The sequence below is a fragment of the Nycticebus coucang genome, chromosome 14 (assembly GCF_027406575.1).
Source record: "Nycticebus coucang isolate mNycCou1 chromosome 14, mNycCou1.pri, whole genome shotgun sequence".
Lineage (NCBI taxonomy): Eukaryota > Metazoa > Chordata > Mammalia > Primates > Lorisidae > Nycticebus > Nycticebus coucang.
Genome location: NC_069793.1, coordinates 18,953,728 through 18,976,978, shown reverse-complemented (window position 1 = coordinate 18,976,978; position 23,251 = coordinate 18,953,728). Strand labels below are relative to the sequence as shown.

Below are 23,251 nucleotides of genomic sequence, written 5' to 3'. Positions count from 1 at the left end.
TGAGTCAGCAAAGATGAAGAATACAAATGGAAAATGTTTTGGGGAAGATCAGGAGGTTTTGTTTTTTTTTTTTTTTTTGAGATAGAGTCTCTCTATGCTGTCCTCCATAGAGTGCTGTAACGTCACAGCTCACAGTACCTCAAACTCCTAGGCTTTAGTGATTCTTCTGCCTCAGCCTCCCAAGCAGCTGGAGGTGCCCGCCACAATGCCTGGCTATTTCTTGGTTGTAGTTGTCATTGTTGTTTGGCAGGCCTGGGCGGGGCTCTCCAGTGTATGTGGTTGGCACCTAGCCCCTTGAGCTATAGGCGCCGACCCGAAGAATCAGGAGGTTTTGACATGGTACAGGTCAAGCTGGGAGGACTGCTTGAGGTTAGGGGTTTGACATCAGTTTGGGCAACACGGCAAGATCTTGTCTCTATAAAAAAATAGAAATTTAGGGCAGTGCCTTTGGCTCAGAGGAGTAGGGCACTGGCCCCATATATCGGAGGTGGTGGGTTCAAACCCACCCCGGGCCAAAAACTGCAAAAAAAAAAGAAATTTAATTAGCCAGACATGGTAGCATGCACCTGTAGTCCTAGGTGCATGGGACTGAAGCAGAAGGATCACTTAAGCCCAGGCATTCATTCAAGTTTGCAGTGAGCTACAATGGTGCACTGTACTCTAGCCTGGCAACAGAGTAAGACCCTGTCAGAAGGAAGGGAGGAAGAGAAGAAAGGAGGGAAGAGAAGGAGGAGAGGGAGGAGAGGAGGAGAAGGGAAAGGAAGGCAGGGAGGAAGGGAAGAAGGGAAAGAAGGCAGGGAAGGAGGGAGGGAGTGAGGAAAGGAGGAAAGGAGAAAAGAAAGGAAGGGAGGGAGGGAAAGAAGGAGGGAGGAACGAATCAGGGAGAACAATTAATCAAAGGCCGGGAAGGAAGAGTCAGTGAGGCCAGAAGAAAACCAAGATAGCATACAGAACTGGAAGCCAGGTGAAGAAATTGCCCTAAGGGTGGTAAACATTTACCATCATCAAATACTGACGGCGGATAACTGAGAATTGACCCCTCAATGTAGCAATGTGAAGATCAATGATGACCATTAAGTACTGAACTTCATGGATATAAATTTAAACCAACCAAAACTTCACGTTCCTGAGCTGCAAGCTGCTTTCAGCTTATTCCTGGAGCTACTAAAGGAAACTATACCTGTTGAAGTGGGAATACGGCCTTTGCCCTCCCTCTCCATCTCAATCACCCGAAGGCCCCTCTCAACATAGCTCTGGAAGAATTGGGAGGAATTTTTCAGAAATGGTTCAATATCAGCATCTGAATATTTCTTCTTATATTCATATAGCTCTGCTAGGCCCTGGTGAACAAGAAAAAGAAAGAGGCAGGGATAGATGTTAGTGTCCCTTTTCCACAAAGCAGATCTCAGTTCTGCTTAACCCTTTCACTCTCACCTCTTTAGTGTTCTCTTTAGAGCCAATCTTCTTAAAAATCTCAGCTAAGAAATCATTCACTTTAGCCTTTGATGACTTTTCATCCTGAAAAGTTCAAAGAGACAAGGAATTGATGATATGAACAGAACATATCTCAGAAGCTTGGCCTTACTGGAATGTTCCTGGAGAACCACCAGTGCTGTAGCAACTGCAGCAGAATCATTAACATTCTGGGTTACTGAATGCGTCTGCTCTTAGCTAGCTTTTCACCTCAACTTGATGAAGGAGGAATTGGGCTATTCCTCCCCAATTAAACAGAGCACGCTCACCTTGGATTTATCTGGTGACCAATGCTTTAGGGACATTTCTTGGAGGATCAAAAAGGACATAGTTTTAATTAGTTTAAATTGAAAAAGTTCAAGGTAAAAATGGTTACTGAACCTTAGAAGGAGACTGATTAGACCAATCCCTGCGCCTTAACCTTGGGTCTTCAGAAAATGATCTCCAGGCGACCCACATCTTAGACAAGAGCACTTCTAGCACAACCTCAATTCCCTTCATCTTCCAAGTCAGGCCACTCACTAGTCGAGATGCCCCTTTTTCTGTTTCCTTCTCAGACTTGCTCCCGGTTTGCTCCATGCTGTGCTTCATCATCCGGCAGAGATGGGCCTCCAGCTCCGACTCATTCTTGTTGTCAATCATCGTTAGGTGGTCTAGGATCTAAGGGACACATGCACATTCAAAGAGTAGCAATGCCATTTCCATGTTCCTTATTCCAAGTTCCCTTTGTGACCAGTTGCTGTTCTCACCTTGGGCCCTTTCAATTTGCACAAGGTATGCAGCAGTGTTTTTAAGGTCCTTATGGGAAATTCACTTTTGCATTGCTTCAGTTTTTCTTTGGGAAAGACCTTCATAAATATGTGAATATCCAGCAGAATTCTATCCAGGTTAATGCTATTGATGGTATCAGGCAACAGTCGAACCATTCTCCAGAGACACTATTAAGAAAAAGAAGTAAGAGTTAGGAGGAGTGATTGTTGAATGATGATAATTTATCACAATTTATCTTCCCTAAACTCTGGGCTCACTTCTAAAAGATGGCCAGGGATATAAATGTGGTACAGCATATATTTCAAGTTCAGCTGCTAAAACATGAAAAAAAATAGAAAAATAAAATTTTTTTTTGAGATAGAGTCTCACTTTGTCGCCCTGGGTAGAGTACCGTGGTGTCATGGCTCAATCAACCTCAAACTCTTGGATTCAAGCAATTCTCTTGCCTCAGCTTCCCAAGTAGCTGGGACTATAGGTGCCCGCCATAACACCCAGCTATTTTTAAGAGATGGGGTCTCGCTCTGGCTCAGGCTGGTCTTGAACCTGTAAGCTTGGGCAATCCACCCACATTGGCTTCTTAGAGTGCTAAGATTACAGGCGTGAGCCACCAAAAAAAAAAAATAAATAAAAATAAATAAATTTTTTTTTTTTTTTGAGACAGAGTCTTACTGTGTCACCCTTTGTAGAGTGTCCTGGCATCACAGCTCACAGCAACCTCAAACTCTTGGGCTCAAGTGATTCTCTTGCCTCAGCCTCCCAAGTAGCTGGGACTATAGGTGCCTGCCACAACCCCCAACTATTGTTGGCGCTGTAACCACTGTGCTACAGGTGCTGAGCCAGCCACCAAAAAGTTTTAATCACTGCAACCATGTCACTAACAGAAGTGTGACCAGTCACCCATCTAACCATCTATTTCTACTCCTCTTTCCCACTCTCCAAAGATAGGGGCTATCATTTAATGTGAAAATGTGGAAATTCTGTCTTAGGTTTTCTTGGTACCCGAGTGTAGAGTAGTTCATAATGTTCAACCAAATCTAATCTGAGGAAACAAAATGTCTTATAGTACTGCAGTGTAATAACAGTATTACTATGATCTACTTAAGGCCAAGATATTATAGGGCTATACACATCTTTTTCCCCAAAAGAAATGAAGTCTGTCTCATCAAACTTCTTGACTTCTGAGTTTAGGGGAAAAAAATGGTGAAATATTTATAAAGCAGCTCCTCCTTTTCATTATTTGAGGCTAAGAATTATTTGGGCCTGAGTTTATGGCCATATCATCCTGAATATACCCAATCTCATCTGATCTCAGGAGATAAATAAGCAGGATCGGGCCTCACAGATGGCAGACCACCTAGGACTATTAGGTATATCAGGTGCTATAGGCTTTTATTTATTTAATTAAACATTTTTTTTTTTTTAGAGACAGAGTCTCACTTCATAGACCTCGGTAGACTGGACTTGAATGCCTGGCCTCAAGCTGTCACTGTGACCACTGGCTATAGGCTTTTTTTTTTTTAAGAGACAGTCTCACTTTGTTGCCCTCAGTAGAGTGCTGTGGCATCACAGCTCACAGCAACCTCCAGCTCTTGGGCTTAGGCGATTCTCTTGCCTCAGCCTCCCGAGTAGCTAGGATTACAGGTGGGTGTAGGCTTTTAAAAATTGTTTAGGCCCAAATTTGGGGTATAAATTGGAGGAGGGAAAATTGAAGACCAATTATATTTTTCAGGTGTCAAGTCGCTGATTTGAGCCTGTGTCTTTCTTAGCTCCCACTCCTTTTCCTCCACACTTTTAATGAAGTAATAGCATCTTTGAAAGTAAACAGATCAAATCATTTTAACTTCACCTTCATAACAAGTTCTGAGAATTTGGGAGAACTGGCTGTTGCTAGCAGACTGTCCTGAAGCAAAACAAGTAGGGCGCTGGGAAAAAACAAAACAAAACAAAACAGCATTCAGTTTCAAAACCGCATTCCAATTAAAATCAGTACTGAAATTCAAAGTCCAAGTGTGATTATTCTCTATCAACCAGGGATCCTCAAACTATGGCCCGTGGGCCACATGAAGCAGTGTGATTGTATTTATTCCCGTTTTGGTTTTTTACTTCAAAATAAGATATGTGCAGTGTGCATAGGAATTTGTTCATAGTTTTTTTTTTAAAACTATAGTCCGGCCCTCCAATGGTCTGAGGGACAGTGTTTGTTTAAAAAGTTTGAGGACCCCTAAGATGGGTCAGGAATTATTTTGGACTAGCTGACATTCAGTTAAGAAAATAAACATCATTTAAACTTTTTACCACTTGTAAGTGGTAAAGTTTATCACTCTATTTTTCATTGTCATTGGTAGCTGAGAAAACAAAAAATGGACCTGAAATATATACAAAAGTATACAAAAGAAGATGTACCTGATAAACTTTACAGTCCTATTCTAGAAAATTCATGTTGGTTGGCTTACTAAAAAGTTACTAGTTTTAGCTATTGTCTCAGGCTGAAATAACTTTGGTCCATGAAGAAGAAAAGAATAATAAAGCACCTTATTGGGGAAACCTAAAGTTACCACTGATCTAGTTTCCACATGTAGACAAAAGAGAGGATGCCCCACCGTACTGGCTGAGAGTACCTTAGGATGTTGGTCTGGTCTGACTTCTCCAGAACCTTTACCACCAAGAGGTTCACAGAGCGAATTACTTGCTGTCCTTCCTCTAGATCTTCAATCCGAGAATCCAGCATTAAGGTGATAAGACCATGCATTAGGTCTTTCAGTACTCCAGTGGATGCCTCTCGGGCCAGGCTCTCTATCTGAAACAGCTATCCAGACGCAATTGTTAGGGAAGTGTGAAACTCAACATAGAGAGTAAAGAAGATAAATGTGAGTGATATATTCTGGTAAATATTCAATTCTTTTGTAATTTATTCTTTTGTAAATTCAGAGTATTAAGTTAAAAGTAAAAATCATCACATGCTCTAACAATAGGAAAAATTAATTGGTATGTTTCCTTCCAATTGTAAAAGTAGTTTTTTTACATGTGAAATTTATTATGCACAATTTGTAATTTCTGGCTAGTTGGCACCATAATTCTACCCTTTTCTTCCCAATTTAAGAAAGCATACTGAAATGCAAGTGAATGAGAAGGAAAGTCTTTATTATCCTTATAATCTGCTCTGGAGTTAAATAACTATGCATATTTATGGGATACTGAGAGATATTTCAATACGTATATAATGATCAAATCAGGATAATTAGCATTTTTATTTTTATTTATTTATTTTTGCGACATTCTCACTATGTCACCCTCAGTACAGTGCTGTGGCATCACAGCTCACAGCAACCTCAAACTCTTGGGCTTAAGTGATTCTCTTGCCTCAGCCTCCCAAGTAATTAGTATTTTTTTAATGTAAGCCTACTAATTGTGAAAAGCCCAGTAGGGCTTACCATGTGTAATAAAGAAAGTTGCAGGAAACAGAATTCTAACTCATCTGTAAACATTTTTCTTTTCTTTTTGAGACAGTGTCACTTTGTCGCCCTCAGTAGAGTGCCATGGCCTGATAGCTCATAGCAACCTCAAACTCTTGGGCTCAAGCAATTCTCTTGCCTCTGCCTCCCCAGTAGATGGGACTATAGGCACCCACCACAATGTCTGGCTATTTTTAGAGACGGGGTCTCACTCTTGTTCAGGCTGGTCTTGAACCTGTGAGCTCAGGCAATCCACCAGCTTCAGCCTCCCAGAGTGCTAGGATTACAGGCATGAGCCACTGTGCCCAACACAACATTCTACTTTATATTCTAAGATAAGCCGAGGGAAAAAAGAGAAGCCGGCATATAGCCCAATATCCACTGGAGGTAATCAATAGCTATACAAAGCATGTAAAATTCTACCAGGTGACATAAGACTTAGTGAAACATCTATACTATACTGACTCTGGCTTTAGAACCCAGATGGAATGAGAGATTGATGGGAAGCTCAAGGTTCTGCAGAGGTACCCTTACCGAAATCATGTTGCCAATAATACAGCTATACAACTTGATGATCTCATCTTTCTCCAATTTCTCATCTGCCATGTGTGTGTTGTAGATGAGTCTTAGCTGCATAAATGTGGCTATTAGAAACTGATCAATATGGCCAGACATGGCTTCAGCTTTATCTTCTTGTCTCAGGACCTCATCGATCTGGTAATAAAAATTTCAAGGTATATTTTCCAAGTTTCATACTTCTTTATATTTATTTATTTATTTATTTATTTATTTTTTTGAGATAGGATCTTACTTTGTTGCCCGGTCTAAAGTGCAGTGACATCATAGCTCATTGCAACCTCAAACTCTGGGGCTCAAGCAATCCTGCCTCAGCCTTCTGAGTAGGGACTATAGCTAATTTTCTTTTTTTTCAAACTCAGCTAATTTTTTTATTTTTTGTAGAGTGCTAATTTTTTGTTTTTTGCTATGTTGCTCAGATTGGTCTCAAACTCCTGGGCTCAACTGATCCTCCTGCCTTGGCCTCCCAAAGTGCTGGTAACAGGTATGAGCCATCACACCTGGCTGCAAGTTTCATACCCTTTTTTTTTTTTTTTTGAGACAGAGGCTCAAGCTGTCACTCTGGGGAGAGTGCTGTGATGTCACAGCTCACAGCAACCGCCAATTCCTGGGCTTAAGTGATTCTCTTGCCTCAGCCTCCAAAGTAGTTGGGACTATAGGTGCAGGCCACAACGCCTGGCTATTTTTTGGTTATAATTTTCATTGTCGTTTGGCAGGCCCGGGCCGGATTCGAACCTGCCAGCTCTGGTGTATAAGGATATTTATAGCCTAGCAAAGCACTTTCAATATCTTTCCTTGAAAAAAAGTCACTTTTTATATAAATAACCAGTCCTTAAGGATTCGATTATTCAATAAATATTTACTAAGCAAGATACTATTTGGTGAATTAAGTAACACATTCCATTTTAAGAGGCTCACTGTCTAGTTAAAGGAATAATAACTTTGGTTGTTTATTTAGTTTATTTTTGAGACAGAGTTTTACTCTGTCACGCTGGGTAGAGTGCCACGGCATCATAGCTCACAGCAACCTTAAACTCTTGGGCTCAAGTGATCCTCTAGCCTCAGGCTCTCCAGTAGCTGACACTACAGGTGCCCCCCACAATGCCCAGATATTTTTAGAGACAGGGTCTTACTCTTGCTCAGGCTGGTCTCAAACTCCTGAGCTCAAGCAATCCACCTGCGTCAGCCTCCCAAAATGCTAAGATTATAGGCGTGAACCAACACTCCTGGCCAATACCTGTGTTTAAATGTTTATTAAAAGGAATGCTTTTTGAACTCTGTATAAAGGATTGATATTTTTTTTTTTTTAATTTGGTCGGGGCTGGGTTTGAACCCGCCACCTTCGGCATATGGGACCGGCGCCCTACCCGCTGAGCCACAGGTGCCGCCCTAAAGGATTGATATTAATCAGAAAAGTGAGGCTCAGGAAAATCAGACAACTTAGTCCAAATTCAAAACTCAGGTTTCCCAAATATTGGTCTAGTGTTAAGTGTATGTTCTCATGCAATCTACTACCAAGTTCTGTGGAACTTCCAAAGGGGTCTCTAAAAGCATTCCATTTTCTTCTTCTCCACCATTCTCATCCTTGCGGCACCTGATATTAAATTTCACATGAATTTTAGGCTTAAATTTCTAATAGGTCTCGTGGAATCCACTCTTTTTTTTTTTTTTTTTGCAGTTTTTGGCCAGGGCTGGGTTTGAACCTGCCACCTCCAGCATATGGGGCTGGTGCCCTACTTCTTTTGAGCCACAGGCACTGCCCTGGAATCCACTCTTGCTTCACCTATAATCTGATCTCTATAGTGGCCAGAGTTAACTTTTCCTGCAATTAACAAAAAGTGCAAATATTAAGGAAACATTTAAAGTATAGTAAAGGAACTTTATCCTGACTCATTTGGCAGTAAGTTGTCAATCTGATACTTTAATGTATACAGTACAACCGCCATAGTTGAACACCTCCCTCCTATACTGACCACCTCAAAATGACCTAATTTTCATAGACTGGGCATGTACCACATGTACACATTCATACAGTGTGTCTAGTTCTTTATGTTGACCAGACATAGTTCTGTGGGTGGCCAGCTTACAGAGATTCTACTGTATTTTTTTTATTTGCCACTATACTAAGGAGGATCTACTGTATTTCTTAATAACAGGAATATTCTCCTTCATTTATGATATAACCATCAAAATGAAAGAAATTTCCATTGATGTTATCATCTAACCCTCAGACCCTATTCCATTTTACCCTGATTATGTGATTTTTTTTTTTTTGATTATGTGATTTTTATAACAAAAGGCCAGTCTAGAATCACGCACTAAATTTAGATGTCACATCTCTTAGTCTCTCCTTGGTCAAGGACAGTTCTTTAGTCTTTCCTCAACTTCCTTGACTGTGACATTTTGGTAAGAGTCAGGTTATACAATATTACCCGTTTCCCCGAAAATAAGACAGTGTCTTATAATAAGGTTTGCTCCCAAAGATGCACTAGGTTTTATTTTCAGGGGACATCTTATCTTTCCTGTAAGTAGGTCTTATTTTCAGGGAAACAGGGTAGAAATATGAGCAAAGTGATATAGTACTCTCACTGGATCCTATATGGTGGCTTGTGATTTCATTTTGCTGTATTATTGATGTTCGCTTAGATCAAAAGATTAAGGTGGTTTCTGTCAGGTCTCTCTACTTGGTAATTTGTATTTTTTCTTTTTTTTTTGGAGACAGAGTCTCACTTTGTCAACCTTGGTATAGTGCCATACAACTGTAGCTCACAGCAACCTCAAACTCTTGGGCTCAAGTGATTCTCTTGCCTCAGCCTCCTGAGTAGCTGGGACTATAGGTACCCACCACAATGCCTGGGGTCTCGCTCTTGCTCAGGCTGGTCTCAAACTTGTGAGCTTAAGAGATCTGCCTGCCTTGGCCTCCCAGAGTGCTAGGATTATAGGCGTGAGCCACCGTGCCTGGTCTCTATTATTCTTTGAGCCTATCCTTGCTGTCTGGCATAATAAGATGTCCTAGACCGGGTGCAGTGGCTCGTGCCTGTAATCCTAGCACTCTGGGAGGCTGAGGCAGGTGAACTGCCTGAGCTCAGGAGTTGGGATACCAGTCTGAGTCAGAGCAAGACCTTGTCTCTAAAAAAGGCAGGTGTTGTGGTAGGCATCTGTAGTCCCAGCTACTTGGGAGGCTGAGGCAAGAGGATCACTTGAGCCCAAGAGTTTAAGGTTGCTGTGAGCTATGATGCCATGGCACTCTACCACTGGAGACAAAGTAAGACTGTCTCACTAAGAAAAAAAAAAAAGATGTTCTAGGATCTTTTGTAATTTCCTTGATTCAGCCCTGGAAGCAGTCACTTCTCTATAGAACTTGCATTCCTTTTGGCAGAAAATGGTATTTAGAGGCTAAGACCTAGGTATGCTCATTGCTGGGTATTATTTTTTGTTTTTGTAGTTTTTGGCCGGGGCTGTGGGCTGGGTTTGAACCCACTACCTCCGGCATATGGGGCCGGTGCCTTACCCCTTTGAGCCACAGGCACCAGCCCATTGCTGGGGTATTGTTGTTCTTGAGTCCTCTTAGTGAAAAGAGCTGAGGGGAACAAATGTACAGTCATATGCCCTTAATGATATTTTGGTCAACTATGAACCACATATGCAGTAGTGGTCCCAGAAGATTATAACATGTATTTTTACAGTATTTTTCTTATGTTTAGATATACAAATACTGTACTTACCAATGTGTTATAATTGCTTCTAGTATTCAGTATAGTAACAAACTGTAAAATTTTGTAGTCTAGTAGCCAACTGGCTATCCCATATAGCTTAGGTATGTAGGAAGCTATGCCAAGTTTGTGTAATTATATTCCATCATACATATTCCGTTCACATAAGAACGAAAATGCCTAATGATTCATTTCTCATTCCTAATGATGTATCCCTATTGTTAAGTGACGTATGACTATACATTAATACAACTCATATATGTATATCATCCCCCATTATATGGGCGTACACACATGCACATTTCTATTGATGTTTATTTCTATATCTATACACGAAAACCTGAGGTCTATTCTGGTCCAATACCACAGTTCATTCTATTCGCCTTGTATGTTTGTAACTCTTTTCTCTAACAGGGAGAAACTTAACTACTATCTTCCTTTTTTTTTTGCAGTTTTTGGCCAGGGGCCAGGTCTGAACCGGCCACCTCCGGTACATGGGGCCGGTGCCCCATTCCTTTGAGCCACAGGCACCTCCCCCATCTTCCTTATTGTATTTATTTATTGACTAATCTCTTTGGATGTAACCAATCTTCCATTTCTGTGGCCAGCCATTCCCAATGTGGATGCACACTTTTTTTGCTGGATTCCTCATTTTAAGCCACGCCTCATGCCCCACCTCCCCATTCCCAATGCACGAAGACACCCTCCTCACACTGCCTGGGGTCATACTACCATGACAGGTTGGCTCCTACATACATAATATATCCCCTTCATCCCGCGTGGCTCCAACTCTCTGAACTCCAGGTTGCCCTTCTACATGGACATCCTCCTCACAGTACTTGGAATCCGAGACCCTATTAGTGGGCCATTATGACTCCCCACTCCTACTCCCTTGCCACAGCTATGAATGCCTACCTTGCTGTGCCCCATCTAGTAACTTTAGGACTAGAGTTGTTAGGGAATGGAAGCAGAGATAGATGAAAATAAAATTTTTAAACATGTAAATTCTTTGTTTAAAATTTTCAAATGGATTCTCATCACAACTAAAATCCAAACAACATTCTCAGGCACTTTTAAGCCCTGCACGATCTGATCACTGTCTCTCAAACCTCACTCTGTACCATTCTTCCCCTTCAACACTATCCTCCAGGCACACAGACCCTTATCGTTTCCTAGAACTTGGCCACCTCATTCCTAACCGGAGCCTTTGTATTATGAGCTGCTTCCTCAGCTTGGAATGTTCTTACACTGATTTGGACATCAGACTTTTCCTGATCATTTAATCTAAGTAACTACTCAGTCCCTCTGTCCTGGCCATCACCCACTTTGAGTTCTATTTTCACAATAGTTACATCTATCTGATAATTTCTTGTTTACTTGTTTCTGTCCACTAAAATCTAAGCACATTCTTTGAGAGAATTCTTTCCCCCTTTGCTACTGCCGTTATCGTCTAGCTGCTAGTGAATGAATACAATTAGAAAAATGCGGGCGGCGCCTGTGGCCCAAGGAGTAGGGTGCCGGTCCCATATGCCGGAGGTGGCAGGTTCAAACCTAGCCCTGGCCGGAAAAAAAAAAAAAAAAGAAAAATGCAAGGCTCTTCTAAAGCTATATCCTCTGAGGCAAATGATGACTGAGTGGCCCCTGAGCACTTTTTTCCTCATGGCAGTACTGAACATTTCGTGTATCTTCTAAATTCTATGACTCCATCAGTGTGCAACCCATCACTTTTATAGCCCCTATATTCACCAAGGGGTTCCCTATCATGGGAGCACCTCCATACCTGGGTCAAAGCCTGGATACTCGTGTTGATGTCACCACTGGCTACTTGGGAGATAATGAAATTGATTGTGGATGCTGTATTACTGTGCATGTCATCAAAGTGTGGAGAAACAGCCCGGATCCTAGACAGCAGAGCAAAGGGAAAATGTTAATCTCTATTATAAGACATCGCAGTAAGTTAGAATTATGCAATTCCCCTCTAGATCCAGGTCTTAGTAAAAAACCATCACTTAGGAAATCAGTTCTAAAACATTTTCACTGCACACTACCACAGAAGGCTCATTTCACCTAGGCACACTCATGATCATGAACTTCTTATGTTTACATGAAAGAGGTTTAACTTACTTGGGTTCTGGAATAAGGACTGGTTCAAAAATGTCATCTAGTTTGTGTTGGACAAGTTCTGGCATTTCACACCGGACTGTGCCACTGTCATTCTCAATCTCATCTAGATCCAGCTGGAATTCCCGGCGGACCATCTGGGCTGTCTCAGGATGCCCACTCATGCTTCGGGCTTGGCTAGGGGAAGCAAAAGGAGGCTCCTGAACTAAAAGAGATTTCTTAACAAAAGGCAAGAGTGGCACTGCACTGCCAGTTGTCCCAAAGCTTCAGGACAGATGTTCAACTTCTGGTTTCAGCCCCCCTGAATGATTTAAATCCTTGAGTCTAAGTAAGTGCCTTAAATGGGCAGCAGCTTGATTCAGAATATCTTAAGTGAGCAGATAACTTTAACTTGTAACTTTAATTTACATTACCTGCCAAGTTATAAGTATTCTTCTTAGTTCACTAAAGCTAGCAAACCTTGTACTTCTACTCCAGATAAGGCAGAAAATAATTAATAAAGCATACTTATGTTAACTCAAAGCTCACTATGTAGGGGCAAATATATAAGATAAATCTAGACTGGCTGGTTCTTTTCCACCAAGTTAACCAGTTTAAATTTTCGTAATCATAAGCATCATTCCATGCAGTATTCAGTGCATTTTATACTTTTAGGGACAGCCGGTCACCTGTTTTTAGGAATATTCACTCCTAACAGGCCATTCTCCACATCCAAGAAAAAGAGATTCAAAGTTTCCAAATTCAAATTGGTTAAAATTATACTCATGACACAACCCAAAATAGAGCTGTCTTGCTTAGGAGGCAGTATTTTGAGTCCCTAAGCCAATTCTGGGTTGCATGCATTTTGTTTAGCCTTATCTCAAGAACAGGAAACTAAACACAACCTAGTATAACACAAGGAAGAAGGTGAATCAACATTTTAGCCACATTATACTGAGTTGTCATTTTTTCTAGCCACTGAACTTTCATGGAAGGCCTAATTCACGGGATATTAATGGCCACCTTCTATCTTGGTTATAAACTCTAAGCCAGTCGCCCTCCAGAGGGGATGAAGCCAAGTCAGAAGTTAGAAAGATATAAGAGTCCTGCTAATGAGAAATTAGCAGGCAGTACTTACATCCTATAAGTGCGATACATAATTCTGTCCACGGAAAAGCAGTGAAAGAAGGCACAAGACCATTTAGAAGTGGTTTTGAGACAAAGACAAAGACAAAGACAATGAAGACTGAAGGATTAAACATTTGGTTACAAGACATTTACTCAGACACTCTGTCATGCATGATAATGGCTGCAAGAACTTAAGATTATGTCACGGGACAAGCTCTGAGCACATAAGGCAAAGCATAGAAATACTTCCAGATAATTATTTCTATATACATACTTGAGTTTGGAAGACATGTCCTCAGGCAATCCCTTGCGTAACATGTTGGCATTGGAGCTTATGTTCTGTGTGCGCTGAGGTTTCTCTTCCACCTGTTTTATTGGTGCAGCAGAAGGCCTCTTTGCTGACCGCTTAATCCTCTCCTCAAGCATGCTCATATCCTTTTCAGAAAGCTATAAAAAGTCAAATTTAATTTATTAGCATATCTATCTACGAAGATATGAGGAGAATCTTTTGTTTTTCGTAGAGACAGAATCTGACTATCGCCCTGGGTAGAGTGCCGTGGCGTCACTGCTCACAGCAACCTCAAACTCCTGGGCTTAGGCGATTCTCTTGCCTCAGTCTCTTGAGTAGCTGGGACTACAGGCACCCGCCACAATGCTCCGCTAATTTTTAATTGCAATTTGGCGCGGGGCTGGGTTTGAATCCACCACCCTCGGTATATGGGGCTGGCGCCCTACTCACTGAGCCACAGGCACCACCCCCTTTTTTTTTTTTTTTGAGACAGAGTCTCAAGCTGTTGCCCTAGGCAGAGTGCTGTGGCATCATAGCTCATAGTAACCTATAACTCTTGGGCTCAAGTGATCCTCTTGCCTCAGTTTTTCTATTTTTTAGTAGAGACACGGTCTCGCTTTTGCTCAAGCTCGTTTTGAACTCATGGGCTCAAACTATCCATCATCTCGGTCTCCCAGAGTGCTAGGATTACAGGTGTGAACCACCATGCCTGGCCTAAGAAGAATTTATTTATTTATTTTTAGGGAAGAGGTCTTGTTCTGTTGCCTGGGCTGGAGGACAGTGGTGTGATAACAGCTTGCTATCGCCTCAAACCTCCTGAGTGCAATCGATCCTCTTGCTTTAGTCTTCTGAGTAGATAGGACCACATGTGTGTACCACCACACCTGACTAATTGAACCTTTTTTTTTTTTTTTAAGAGATGGAGGTTTCTCTATGGTGCCTAGGGTGACCTCAAACTCTGGCCATCAAGCAATCCTCCTACCTTGGTCTCCCAAAGTGCTGGAATTATAGGCATGAACCATAGTGTCCAGTTTATGAGAATTTAAAAACCTAATTTGAGAACCTGAGAATATTTATTCTCATATCAAAGTGAACAGAACCAACTATGTTAGGACAAGTTTACTTTCTTTTTTTTTTTTTTTGCTTTTTTTTTTTTTAATAACAATTGCAATCAGTGTAACCTGGCTTATTGTACCCCCGATTCATTGAGGGTACAATAAGCCAGGTTACACTGATTGCAATTGTTAGGTAAAGTCCATCTTGCAATCATGAGGACAAGTTTACTTTCAAATCGCTACATTTTAAAATCAATTACTGTTAGTACATACCTAGCTACTGTAATAAGAAAACATATAAAAGAAGGAAAGGATAGAAAAGCAAAGGCAATTAACAACTACAAACAAAAAATTCAAAAATTAAATGGAGCTTCCCTATTTTTATTTGGTCACCACTATCTAGCTTTGTGATTATAAGCAAGAAACTTCACTTTTGGTCATCTGTAAAATTCCCGTCTGTTTTATGTTCTATACTGGCAGTAGTGAGGATTTATTAGATAATATAAATAAAAAATAGTTAAGTACAGTGTAAATATACAGTGATATTACAAGATAGCTGAGGGAAGAACTGAGGTCCAGCCACCATAGTGACTAGCTCAAAGGAAACCAGGAGTCAGAGGCAGAAACTAGTGTACCTGGTAAAATGGTTCATGAGTGGCTCAAGACTCTTGAGTTGACAGATACCAGTATCCACAATATACACAAATACTTGTTAATTAAAAACTAAGTGTATTAAAAATTACAGAGCAGATTGTCAGGCAGAATTTAAACCTCAGAATAGCTCAGAGTTTTTGATTTAGAAATAGCTCTCATTTCTTTTTTTTTTTTTTTTAGAAATAGCTCTCATTTCTAAAGCAAACTTCTATGAACAGAATGTTCAGAAAAGAAAACTTGATTTCCAGTAAAACACAGCTTAAACAGAGATACCTCCAGGCTCTACCTAGATTCCAGGACACACTGAAAGGCTGAATTTACTAAAAAGTGGGGGCGGTGCCTATGGCTCAGTGGGTAGGGCACTGACCCCATATACCAAGGGTAGCAGGTTTGAACCCCGCCCTGGCCAAACTGCAAACAAAAAAAAAATAGTTGGGCGTTGTGGCAGATGCTTGTAGTCCCAGCTACTCGGGAGGCTGAGGCAAGAGAATCACCTAAGCCCAGGAGTTGGAGCTGTGATGCCACGGCACTCTACCAAGGGCGATAAAGTGAGACTCTGTCTCTAAAAAAAAAAGTGGTACAAAATTTAGCAACAATTGAGATGACAGGAAGCCTGACACCTAAGAGATCTTATGTATCTTTTCACAACCTGCTGACAATACTTAAGAGAAAAGTCACTCACATTTCCAATCAGTTTGAACACCTGATCCCCATGCACATTGTACACTGTCACAATGGTGTTGAGCGCAGCATTGCGTACAGCGTTGTCACGGTCTCCTATGTGAATAGCGATTTCCTTTAAGGCTTTTCCTGGGGTTGGTTGGCAAACATTCATGCCATAAGACTCGACCAGACATCCCAGCTCTTCCAGGCATTCTGATGGGGAGAAAGACTAGATTGAAACAACACACATTTGGCATACAGATTTATTCTTTTTTTTTTTTTTTTTTTGTAGAGACAGAGTCTCACTTTATGGCCCTCAGTAGAGTGCCGTGGCCTCACACAGCTCACAGCAACCTCCAACTCCTGGGCTTAAGCGATTCTCTTGCCTCAGCCTCCCGAGTAGCTGGGACTACAGGCGCCCGCCACAACGCCCGGCTATTTTTTTTGGTTGCAGTTTGGCCGGGGCCGGGTTTGAACCCACTACCCTCGGTATATGGGGCTGGCGCCTTACCGACTGAGCCACAGGCGCCGCCCCAGATTTATTCTTATAAGAGAAATTTCCCTTGGCATCATACATGAAGGACTAAAGTTAGAATTTTGTCTTGTTTTTATTTTTTCTTGAGACTCTGTCTTGCTCAATTGCCCTGGGGTTGAGTGCCATGGTGTTATAGCTCACAGTAACCTCAAACTCTTGGATTCAAGCAATCCTTTTGTCTCAGCCTCCCCAGTAGCTGGGACTACAGGCACTCATCACAATAACTTTTTTTTTTTTTCAGACAAAGTCTGACTATGTCACTCTTGGTGGAGTGCAGTGGCGTTACAGCTCACAGCAACCCTAACTCTTGGGCTTAAGAGATTCTTGCCTCAGCCCCACAATAGAATTTTTTCTTATTTACTGCCTTTTATCAATGAGACAATGGTATTTTGGCAAGTGTTCCTGAAAGGAAGAAATTCCTGTGAGTCAGATGGCCCCTGTGCACTTGATTTTGTCATCAGGGTTGTACTGAGAGGTGCCCGTATCACCTGATACAATGGCTCCACCAGTGTGCAACTCATCACTCTCACAGTCTGAATCAGAAAATTGGAATTACCTATACAGACACTAAAGAAATTTCCTTGTTCATCTACAAACTATTTTCTTTTCCTAAGCAAGAGTTTCGCTCTGTTTCCCCAGGCAAGAGTGCAATGGCATCAGCCTAGATCATAGTAATCTCACATTCCTGGGTTGAAGTGATCCTCCTGCCTCAGCCTCCCGAGTAACTGGGACCATAGGCACCAGCCACAATGCCCATTAATTTTTCTATTACTAGGAAAGACAGTCCTGCTCTTGGCTCAGGCTGGTCTTAAACTCCTGATCTCAAACAATCTTTCTGCCGTGGCTTCCCAAAGTGCTAGGATCACAAGCATGTACATGCCACTGTGCCTGGCATAATTTTTTTCTAAGCGTCATGGTTACAGAGATTCATGTCTCAATTTAAATTGCTTCACCTGGGTGGCGCCTGTGGCTCAAGGAGTAGGGTGCCGGTCCCATATGCCGGAGGTGGTGGGTTCAAACCCAGCCCAGGCCAAAAACCACACACAAAAAAAATAAATAAAAAATAAAATAAATTACTTCACCTGCTCTTTGCTTAGAGTTTTTTGATTTGGTTCCTTCCATGATGAATGGGAACATCTTGCTGGCTGGGTAGACAAGGCACATCCGGTTCAGGATGGCACGAACATCTTTACGAATGACATCTTTTGGTTCTCCAACCTGGTCAACAGGAAAATAATGATTAAGTGAGGCATTTTCTGAGTAGCAATGGTTCACCCCATGTACATCTTGAAAAAATGAGTGCATAGAGGTGAGTGGTAGAAGGTATCATCATACAATAATCAAAAAGGGAATAAAAGTATAGGAACTGAGGTCAGCTGGGAACTTAGAGAGAGAATAACACATTACCTTGAGGATAAGATAGGGGATGAAGGAAGATGCTTCATTCTCTGTAAGATGATACTCTTCTTCACTTAGCAGGGTAAAAAGCAATTTTAAATATTCTAGTGCTTTCATTAGGACACTTGTATTGGTGTCAAAAAACCGCAGAGTAAGCCACTTTAAGATAAGATCCAGGCAGCCAATGACACCTTCTTTTTCACTCTCCAAGTGCTTAAAATAAAACAAAACAAAACAAAAATCTCACAAATAAGACTATATAAAAAGTTAAGTTCAACTAATCCAATATATCCTAAAATTTTATCAGAGCCCCAAAAGAAAATTATAGCATTTTTAAGCTTCCACTTGAGGTCTAAAAGATATACACATACAGTAATTTATTCTATCAAATAATAATACATCTCTAAAAACAGAGAACATGATATATTTCACTTCCTTTTCAAATCAAACAAACTTCTGATTATTTCACAGGGCTTCTGAGTATTTTCTTTTTTTTTTTTTTGTAGAGACAGAGTCTCACTTTATGGCCCTCGGTAGAGTGCCGTGGCATCACAAAGCTCACAGCAACCTCCAACTCCTGGGCTCAAGCGATTCTCTTGCCTCAGCCTCCCGAGTAGCTGAGACTACAGGCGCCCGCCACAACGCCCGGCTATTTTTTTGTTGCAGTTTGGCTGGGGCTGGGTTTGAACCCGCCACCCTTGGTATATGGGGCCGGCGCCCTACCGACTGAGCCACAGGCGCCGCCCGCTTCTGAGTATTTTCACATGCCTGACATGTGTGCTTATTTATTGCAGACTTACATCAACCATGACAGCCAGAGCTTTGTTATGATGCTGAAAGTCTGAGTGAAACATCTCATCTTGTAACCATTTAGCCACACAGCTAGACATCTGAGTCTTTAGTTGCTCAATATATTCATCCCGTGGAGTAGTAAAATTCCACTTTAGCACCTAAAAAAAACAAAACCAGATAAAACAAGAGAAGGTGAAGAAAACTGAAAAGAAATTAAAGGAGAATCCATATGACCCTGAAGCTTAGAGCATTCTTCTCATTCAAAAGGCACAGAATAGAATGAACCTATAGACAAAACAGAAGATTCATGAAAGAGTTATTGCCCCGGAAGATTCTGGAAATTGTACATCGAAGCAGAAGTTACTATTTTATTTTTCTTATATAGCATCTGATGGGAATTGCAGAATACTCTTGAGTTAGAAAATAAGGGACACAGCAGAACTAGGATAAAGAGAATTTAATTGTCTTTTACCTTTATTTTAAAAATTAAGTATAGGGCCAAGTGTGGTGGCTTATACCTGTAATCCTAGCACTCCATGAGGATGAGGCGGGTGGATTGCCTGAGCTCACAGGTTCAAGACCAGCCTAAGTCAGAGTGAGACGCTGTCTCTAAAAATACTCAGGTGTTGTGGCGAGTGCCTGTAGTGCCAGCTACTTGGGAGGCTGAGGCAAGAGACTGGCTTGAGCCCAAGAGTTTGAGGTTGATGTGAGCTATGACACCATGACACTCTATGAAAGGTGACAAAGTAAAAGTAAAACTCTGTTTCAAAAAAATAAAAAAAAAAAATTAAGTATCAGGCGACGCCTGTGGCTCAGTGAGTAGGGCACTGGCCCCATATGTCGAGGGTGGCGGGTTCAAACCCAGCCCCGGCCAAACTGCAGCAAAAAAATAGCTGGGCGTTGTGGCGGGCACCTGTAGTCCCAGCTGCTTGGGAGGCTGAGGCAAGAGAATCGCGTAAGCCCAAGAGTTAGAGGTTGCTGTGAGCTGTGTGATGTCATGGCACTCTACCAGAAGGCGGTACAGTGAGACTCTATCTCTACAAAAAAAAAAAATAAATAAAAATAAAGTATGACAGAATAATTAAAATAGATTTTTAAAATCTGGTCTTTTAAAAATTTATAAAAGATGAAGATTATTGCATTTTGGAGTTGTAACATTAAAAGAGTTTCAATGGTAAAAATAAAAAATCAGTGAAAAGGGGCTATAAGGTGTCAACTGAAATGAGGTAGAGGGTTTTTTTTTTTTTTGAGACAGAGTTTCATATGCCGCCCTCAGTAGAGTGCCGTGGTGTCAAGTAGCTGGGACTATAGGCACACGCCACAACACCAGGCTATTTTTGTTGTTGTTGTAGTTGTCATTGTTGTTTAGCAGGCCCAGGCCAGGTTTGAACCTGCCGGCCCTGGTGTATGTGGCTGGTGCCCTAACCACAGAGCTACAGGTGCCAAGCCGAGTCCCCCCCTCCCACCCCTTAAGACGGTCTTGCTCTGTCTCCTGGACTAGAATGCCATGACCTCAGCTTAGCTCACAACCACCTCAAACTCCTGGGCTTAGGCAATCGTCCTGCCTCAGCCTCCTCAGTAGCTCGGTCTTATACCACCATGCCCGACTAATTTTTTTATTTTTAGTAGAGCAGAGTCTTACTCTTGCCAGATGGTCTCAAATTGCTGATCTCAAGCGATCCTCCTGCCTTGGCTTTCCTCAGCACTAGGATTATAGGCATGAGCCACTGTGCTGAAGTAGAGAACTTTATATAATGTACTTGCAAGAACAACTTAATAGGATATTTTAAAATTCAACAAGATTTATTTGTAATTAAATCTCAATACAAAATGTCCTCTGAAACTAATACTCTACAACAGTGGTTCTCAACCTTTTAAAATTCAACAAGATTTATTTGTAATTAAAAGTCAATACAAAATGTTCTCTGAAACTAATACTCTACAACAGTGGTTCTCAACCTTCCTAATGCCGCGACCCTTTAACAGTTCCTCATGTTGTGGTGACCCTCAAACCATAAAATTATTTTTGTTGCTACTAGTAGTTGTTCCTCACCACAACATGAGGAACTGTATTAAAGGGTCGCGGCATTAGAAAAGTTGAGAACCACTGCTCTAGACGCTTAATAACTCTGAAAATCATCTAACAAAAGAATTTTTTTGCAATTCTTACGAGAAAAAAAACAATCCTATATTTTAATTGTATAACATGGTGAGCAGTGTTGGCACACTTTAATAAAGAGAAAGACTGAAATATCTATCAAAATTAAAAATGTACATACTATTCTAGGGATTTAATACAGATATATTCACATAGGTGTACAAAGAGCTGTATTCAAAGATACTAAAGGCAGCAAAATTTGTAATACTAAAAAACTAGAAACAACCTAAATGTCCAGCATGGTAGGCTGGGAATAAAGAAAGGTCTATACATATAATGTACCAGTAAAAACAATGATACACATATATACACAAGCAGAGATTGGGAATGATCTTTCAGATATTTCAAACATCATTTAAAGAAAGTAGTGAGATACAGAACAAAGAGTATGGCATGTTCCTATGTGTGTAAAAGGAGAACGTGCTCTGTCTCTCTACATATATATGATTGGATAGGTATGAAGTATTTCTGGAGTAATAAAAAATGGGTACTTTTGGGGCGGCACCTGTGGCTCAAAGGAGTAGGGCGCTGGCCCCATATGCCGGAGGTGGTGGGTTCAAGCCCAGCCCTGGCCAAAAATTGCAAAAAAACAAAGGGTACTTTTTTTTGTTTGTTTTGCAGTTTTGGCGGGGCTGGGCTTGAACCCGCCACCTCCGGCATATGGGGCCAGCGCCCTACTCCTTTGAGCCACAGGCACTGCCCCCAAAATGGGTACTTTTTGTATACTATATTCTGAACTATTTGTACTACTTAAATTTAAAAAACAACTAAATATACAGAAAAAAGTGTTTTTAAGCACCTAATAAAACCAAAGAGAAATGACTAAACTAGCTATCTACAATCAACAAGTCTGCCCTTTAGGATCTTATACAGAAGGATTAATGAAGCAGTTTATGTGTCCAGTTGATTAAAAAAAAAAAAAACGAACACTTCCCATTTTTTGATTTTAAGAATTAAAAAATCCAAGAAGGAGGGGGCGTTGGGGAAAAGGAAGAGCAGAGTGAGGGAAGGAGGGAGGGGGGTGGGGTCTCGGTGTGTGACACACATTTTGGGGGCAAGGCACAATTGTAAGAGGGACTTTACCTAACAAATGTAATCAGTGTAACCTGAAAAAATAAAATAAAATAAAAATAAAGATTCAATATTCTGATTTTTGAATATACACAGCAAAAAAAAAAAAAAATTAAAAAATTAAAAAAAATTCCCCCAAACTACTACATCATTTCAACAGAGAAAAAATTGGCAATAGCTCCATTCTATATATTTTTTTTTTTTGTAGAGACAGAGTCTCACTGTACCGCCCTCGGGTAGAGTGCCGTGGCGTCACACGGCTCACAGCAACCTCTAACTCTTGGGCTTACGTGATTCTCTTGCCTCAGCCTCCCGAGCAGCTGGGACTACAGGTGCCTGCCACAACGCCCGGCCTTTTTTTTTTTTGGCCGGGGCTGGGTTTGAACCCACCACCTCTGGCATATGGGACCGGCGCCCTACTCCTTGAGCCACAGGCGCCGCCCGGCTATTTTTTTTTTTTTTTTATTGCAGTTTGGCCGGGGCTGGGTTTGAACCTGCCACCCTCAGCATATGGGGCCGGCGCCCTACTTACTGAGCCACAGGCGCTGCCCTTTTTTTTTTTTTTTTTTTTGTAGGAAGTAATAATGTTCCCATAAAGCAATCTTGGAGAATGAATAAGATAACTGCTAAGCAAAAGAGTCAATTAATTATTAGATATTTTACAATGACATGAATTCCAGACCACAAAACTATTCTTTTTTTTTCCATTAAATCATAGCTGTGTACAATGATGCAATCATGGGGTACAATGTGCTGGTTTTATATACAATTTGAAATATTTTTATCAAACTGGTTAACATAGCCTTCATGGCATTTTCTTAGTTATTGTGTTCAGACATTTATCACAAAACTATTCTTAAGAAAACAAGCAAAAAGGCTCCTGCAGATTCTTATTCCTTCCTTACCTTCAATCCTTTTTCATCTTTCATCCTTTGGTCCTTCCCATTTGGAACAATAATAAAAATAGGCCCAGATTTGTCTTCATCTTCCTTTAAGTTAGTTTTGGTTGGCACCTTCTTCCCTTGTGCATTCTACAAACAAGGTTCAGGGAATTGTGGTTAGCAAGGCCACTTCTCCTTGAGAAAATGATGTTGCTGCCCAGTAAAAGGACACTATGGAAACCACAGACATCTCTTTGCATTATATTCCACATGAAATAAACAGATGAATCATAGAATCTAGTATATATTTTTGTACACATTCTCTACAAATTTACGTAAGAGTATTCTTAAGTAACTTCTGGTTAGTTCTTGGACTGGCATGTTATATAGGTGGAAAAGCTATCATTACCAGTCATTAATGTGGGTCACAGACTTTTGGTTTATTGGATAGTTCTTTTCTTTCTTGAAATCTTCAACACTAGTTATAGCTTTCCATACTAATGATAATGATATCTTTTTTTTTTTTTTTTTTGAGACAAAGT

The 23,251-nt window shown here is 41.0% G+C and overlaps 1 protein-coding gene and 2 non-coding genes across 7 annotated transcripts in view; all 3 read right to left on the bottom strand.

Moving 5' to 3' along the window:
* The window catches only part of CKAP5 (cytoskeleton associated protein 5), a 141,703-nt gene that overhangs the window by 3,722 nt on the left and 114,730 nt on the right, over nt 1-23,251 (bottom strand). For all 5 annotated transcript variants that reach the window (XM_053560495.1, XM_053560496.1, XM_053560497.1 and 2 more), the window contains exons 28-42: nt 22,734-22,859; nt 18,608-18,757; nt 17,817-18,020; nt 17,492-17,627; nt 15,894-16,087; nt 13,488-13,660; nt 12,110-12,283; nt 11,766-11,886; nt 6,231-6,410; nt 4,863-5,050; nt 4,091-4,166; nt 2,223-2,411; nt 1,996-2,133; nt 1,435-1,518; nt 1,181-1,340 (exon numbers count right to left, since the gene is read on the bottom strand). In XM_053560495.1, the coding sequence (XP_053416470.1) occupies nt 1,181-1,340; nt 1,435-1,518; nt 1,996-2,133; nt 2,223-2,411; nt 4,091-4,166; nt 4,863-5,050; nt 6,231-6,410; nt 11,766-11,886; nt 12,110-12,283; nt 13,488-13,660; nt 15,894-16,087; nt 17,492-17,627; nt 17,817-18,020; nt 18,608-18,757; nt 22,734-22,859 (2,293 nt within the window). The remainder of the gene's footprint in view (nt 1-1,180; nt 1,341-1,434; nt 1,519-1,995; nt 2,134-2,222; nt 2,412-4,090; nt 4,167-4,862; nt 5,051-6,230; nt 6,411-11,765; nt 11,887-12,109; nt 12,284-13,487; nt 13,661-15,893; nt 16,088-17,491; nt 17,628-17,816; nt 18,021-18,607; nt 18,758-22,733; nt 22,860-23,251) is intronic.
* On the bottom strand, nt 11,611-11,717 carry LOC128566243 (small nucleolar RNA SNORD67). Its single transcript, XR_008374526.1, has one exon. It is a non-coding gene; the product is annotated as a small nucleolar RNA SNORD67 (small nucleolar RNA).
* Nucleotides 16,830-16,940, bottom strand: LOC128566241 (small nucleolar RNA SNORD67). Its single transcript, XR_008374525.1, has one exon. It is a non-coding gene; the product is annotated as a small nucleolar RNA SNORD67 (small nucleolar RNA).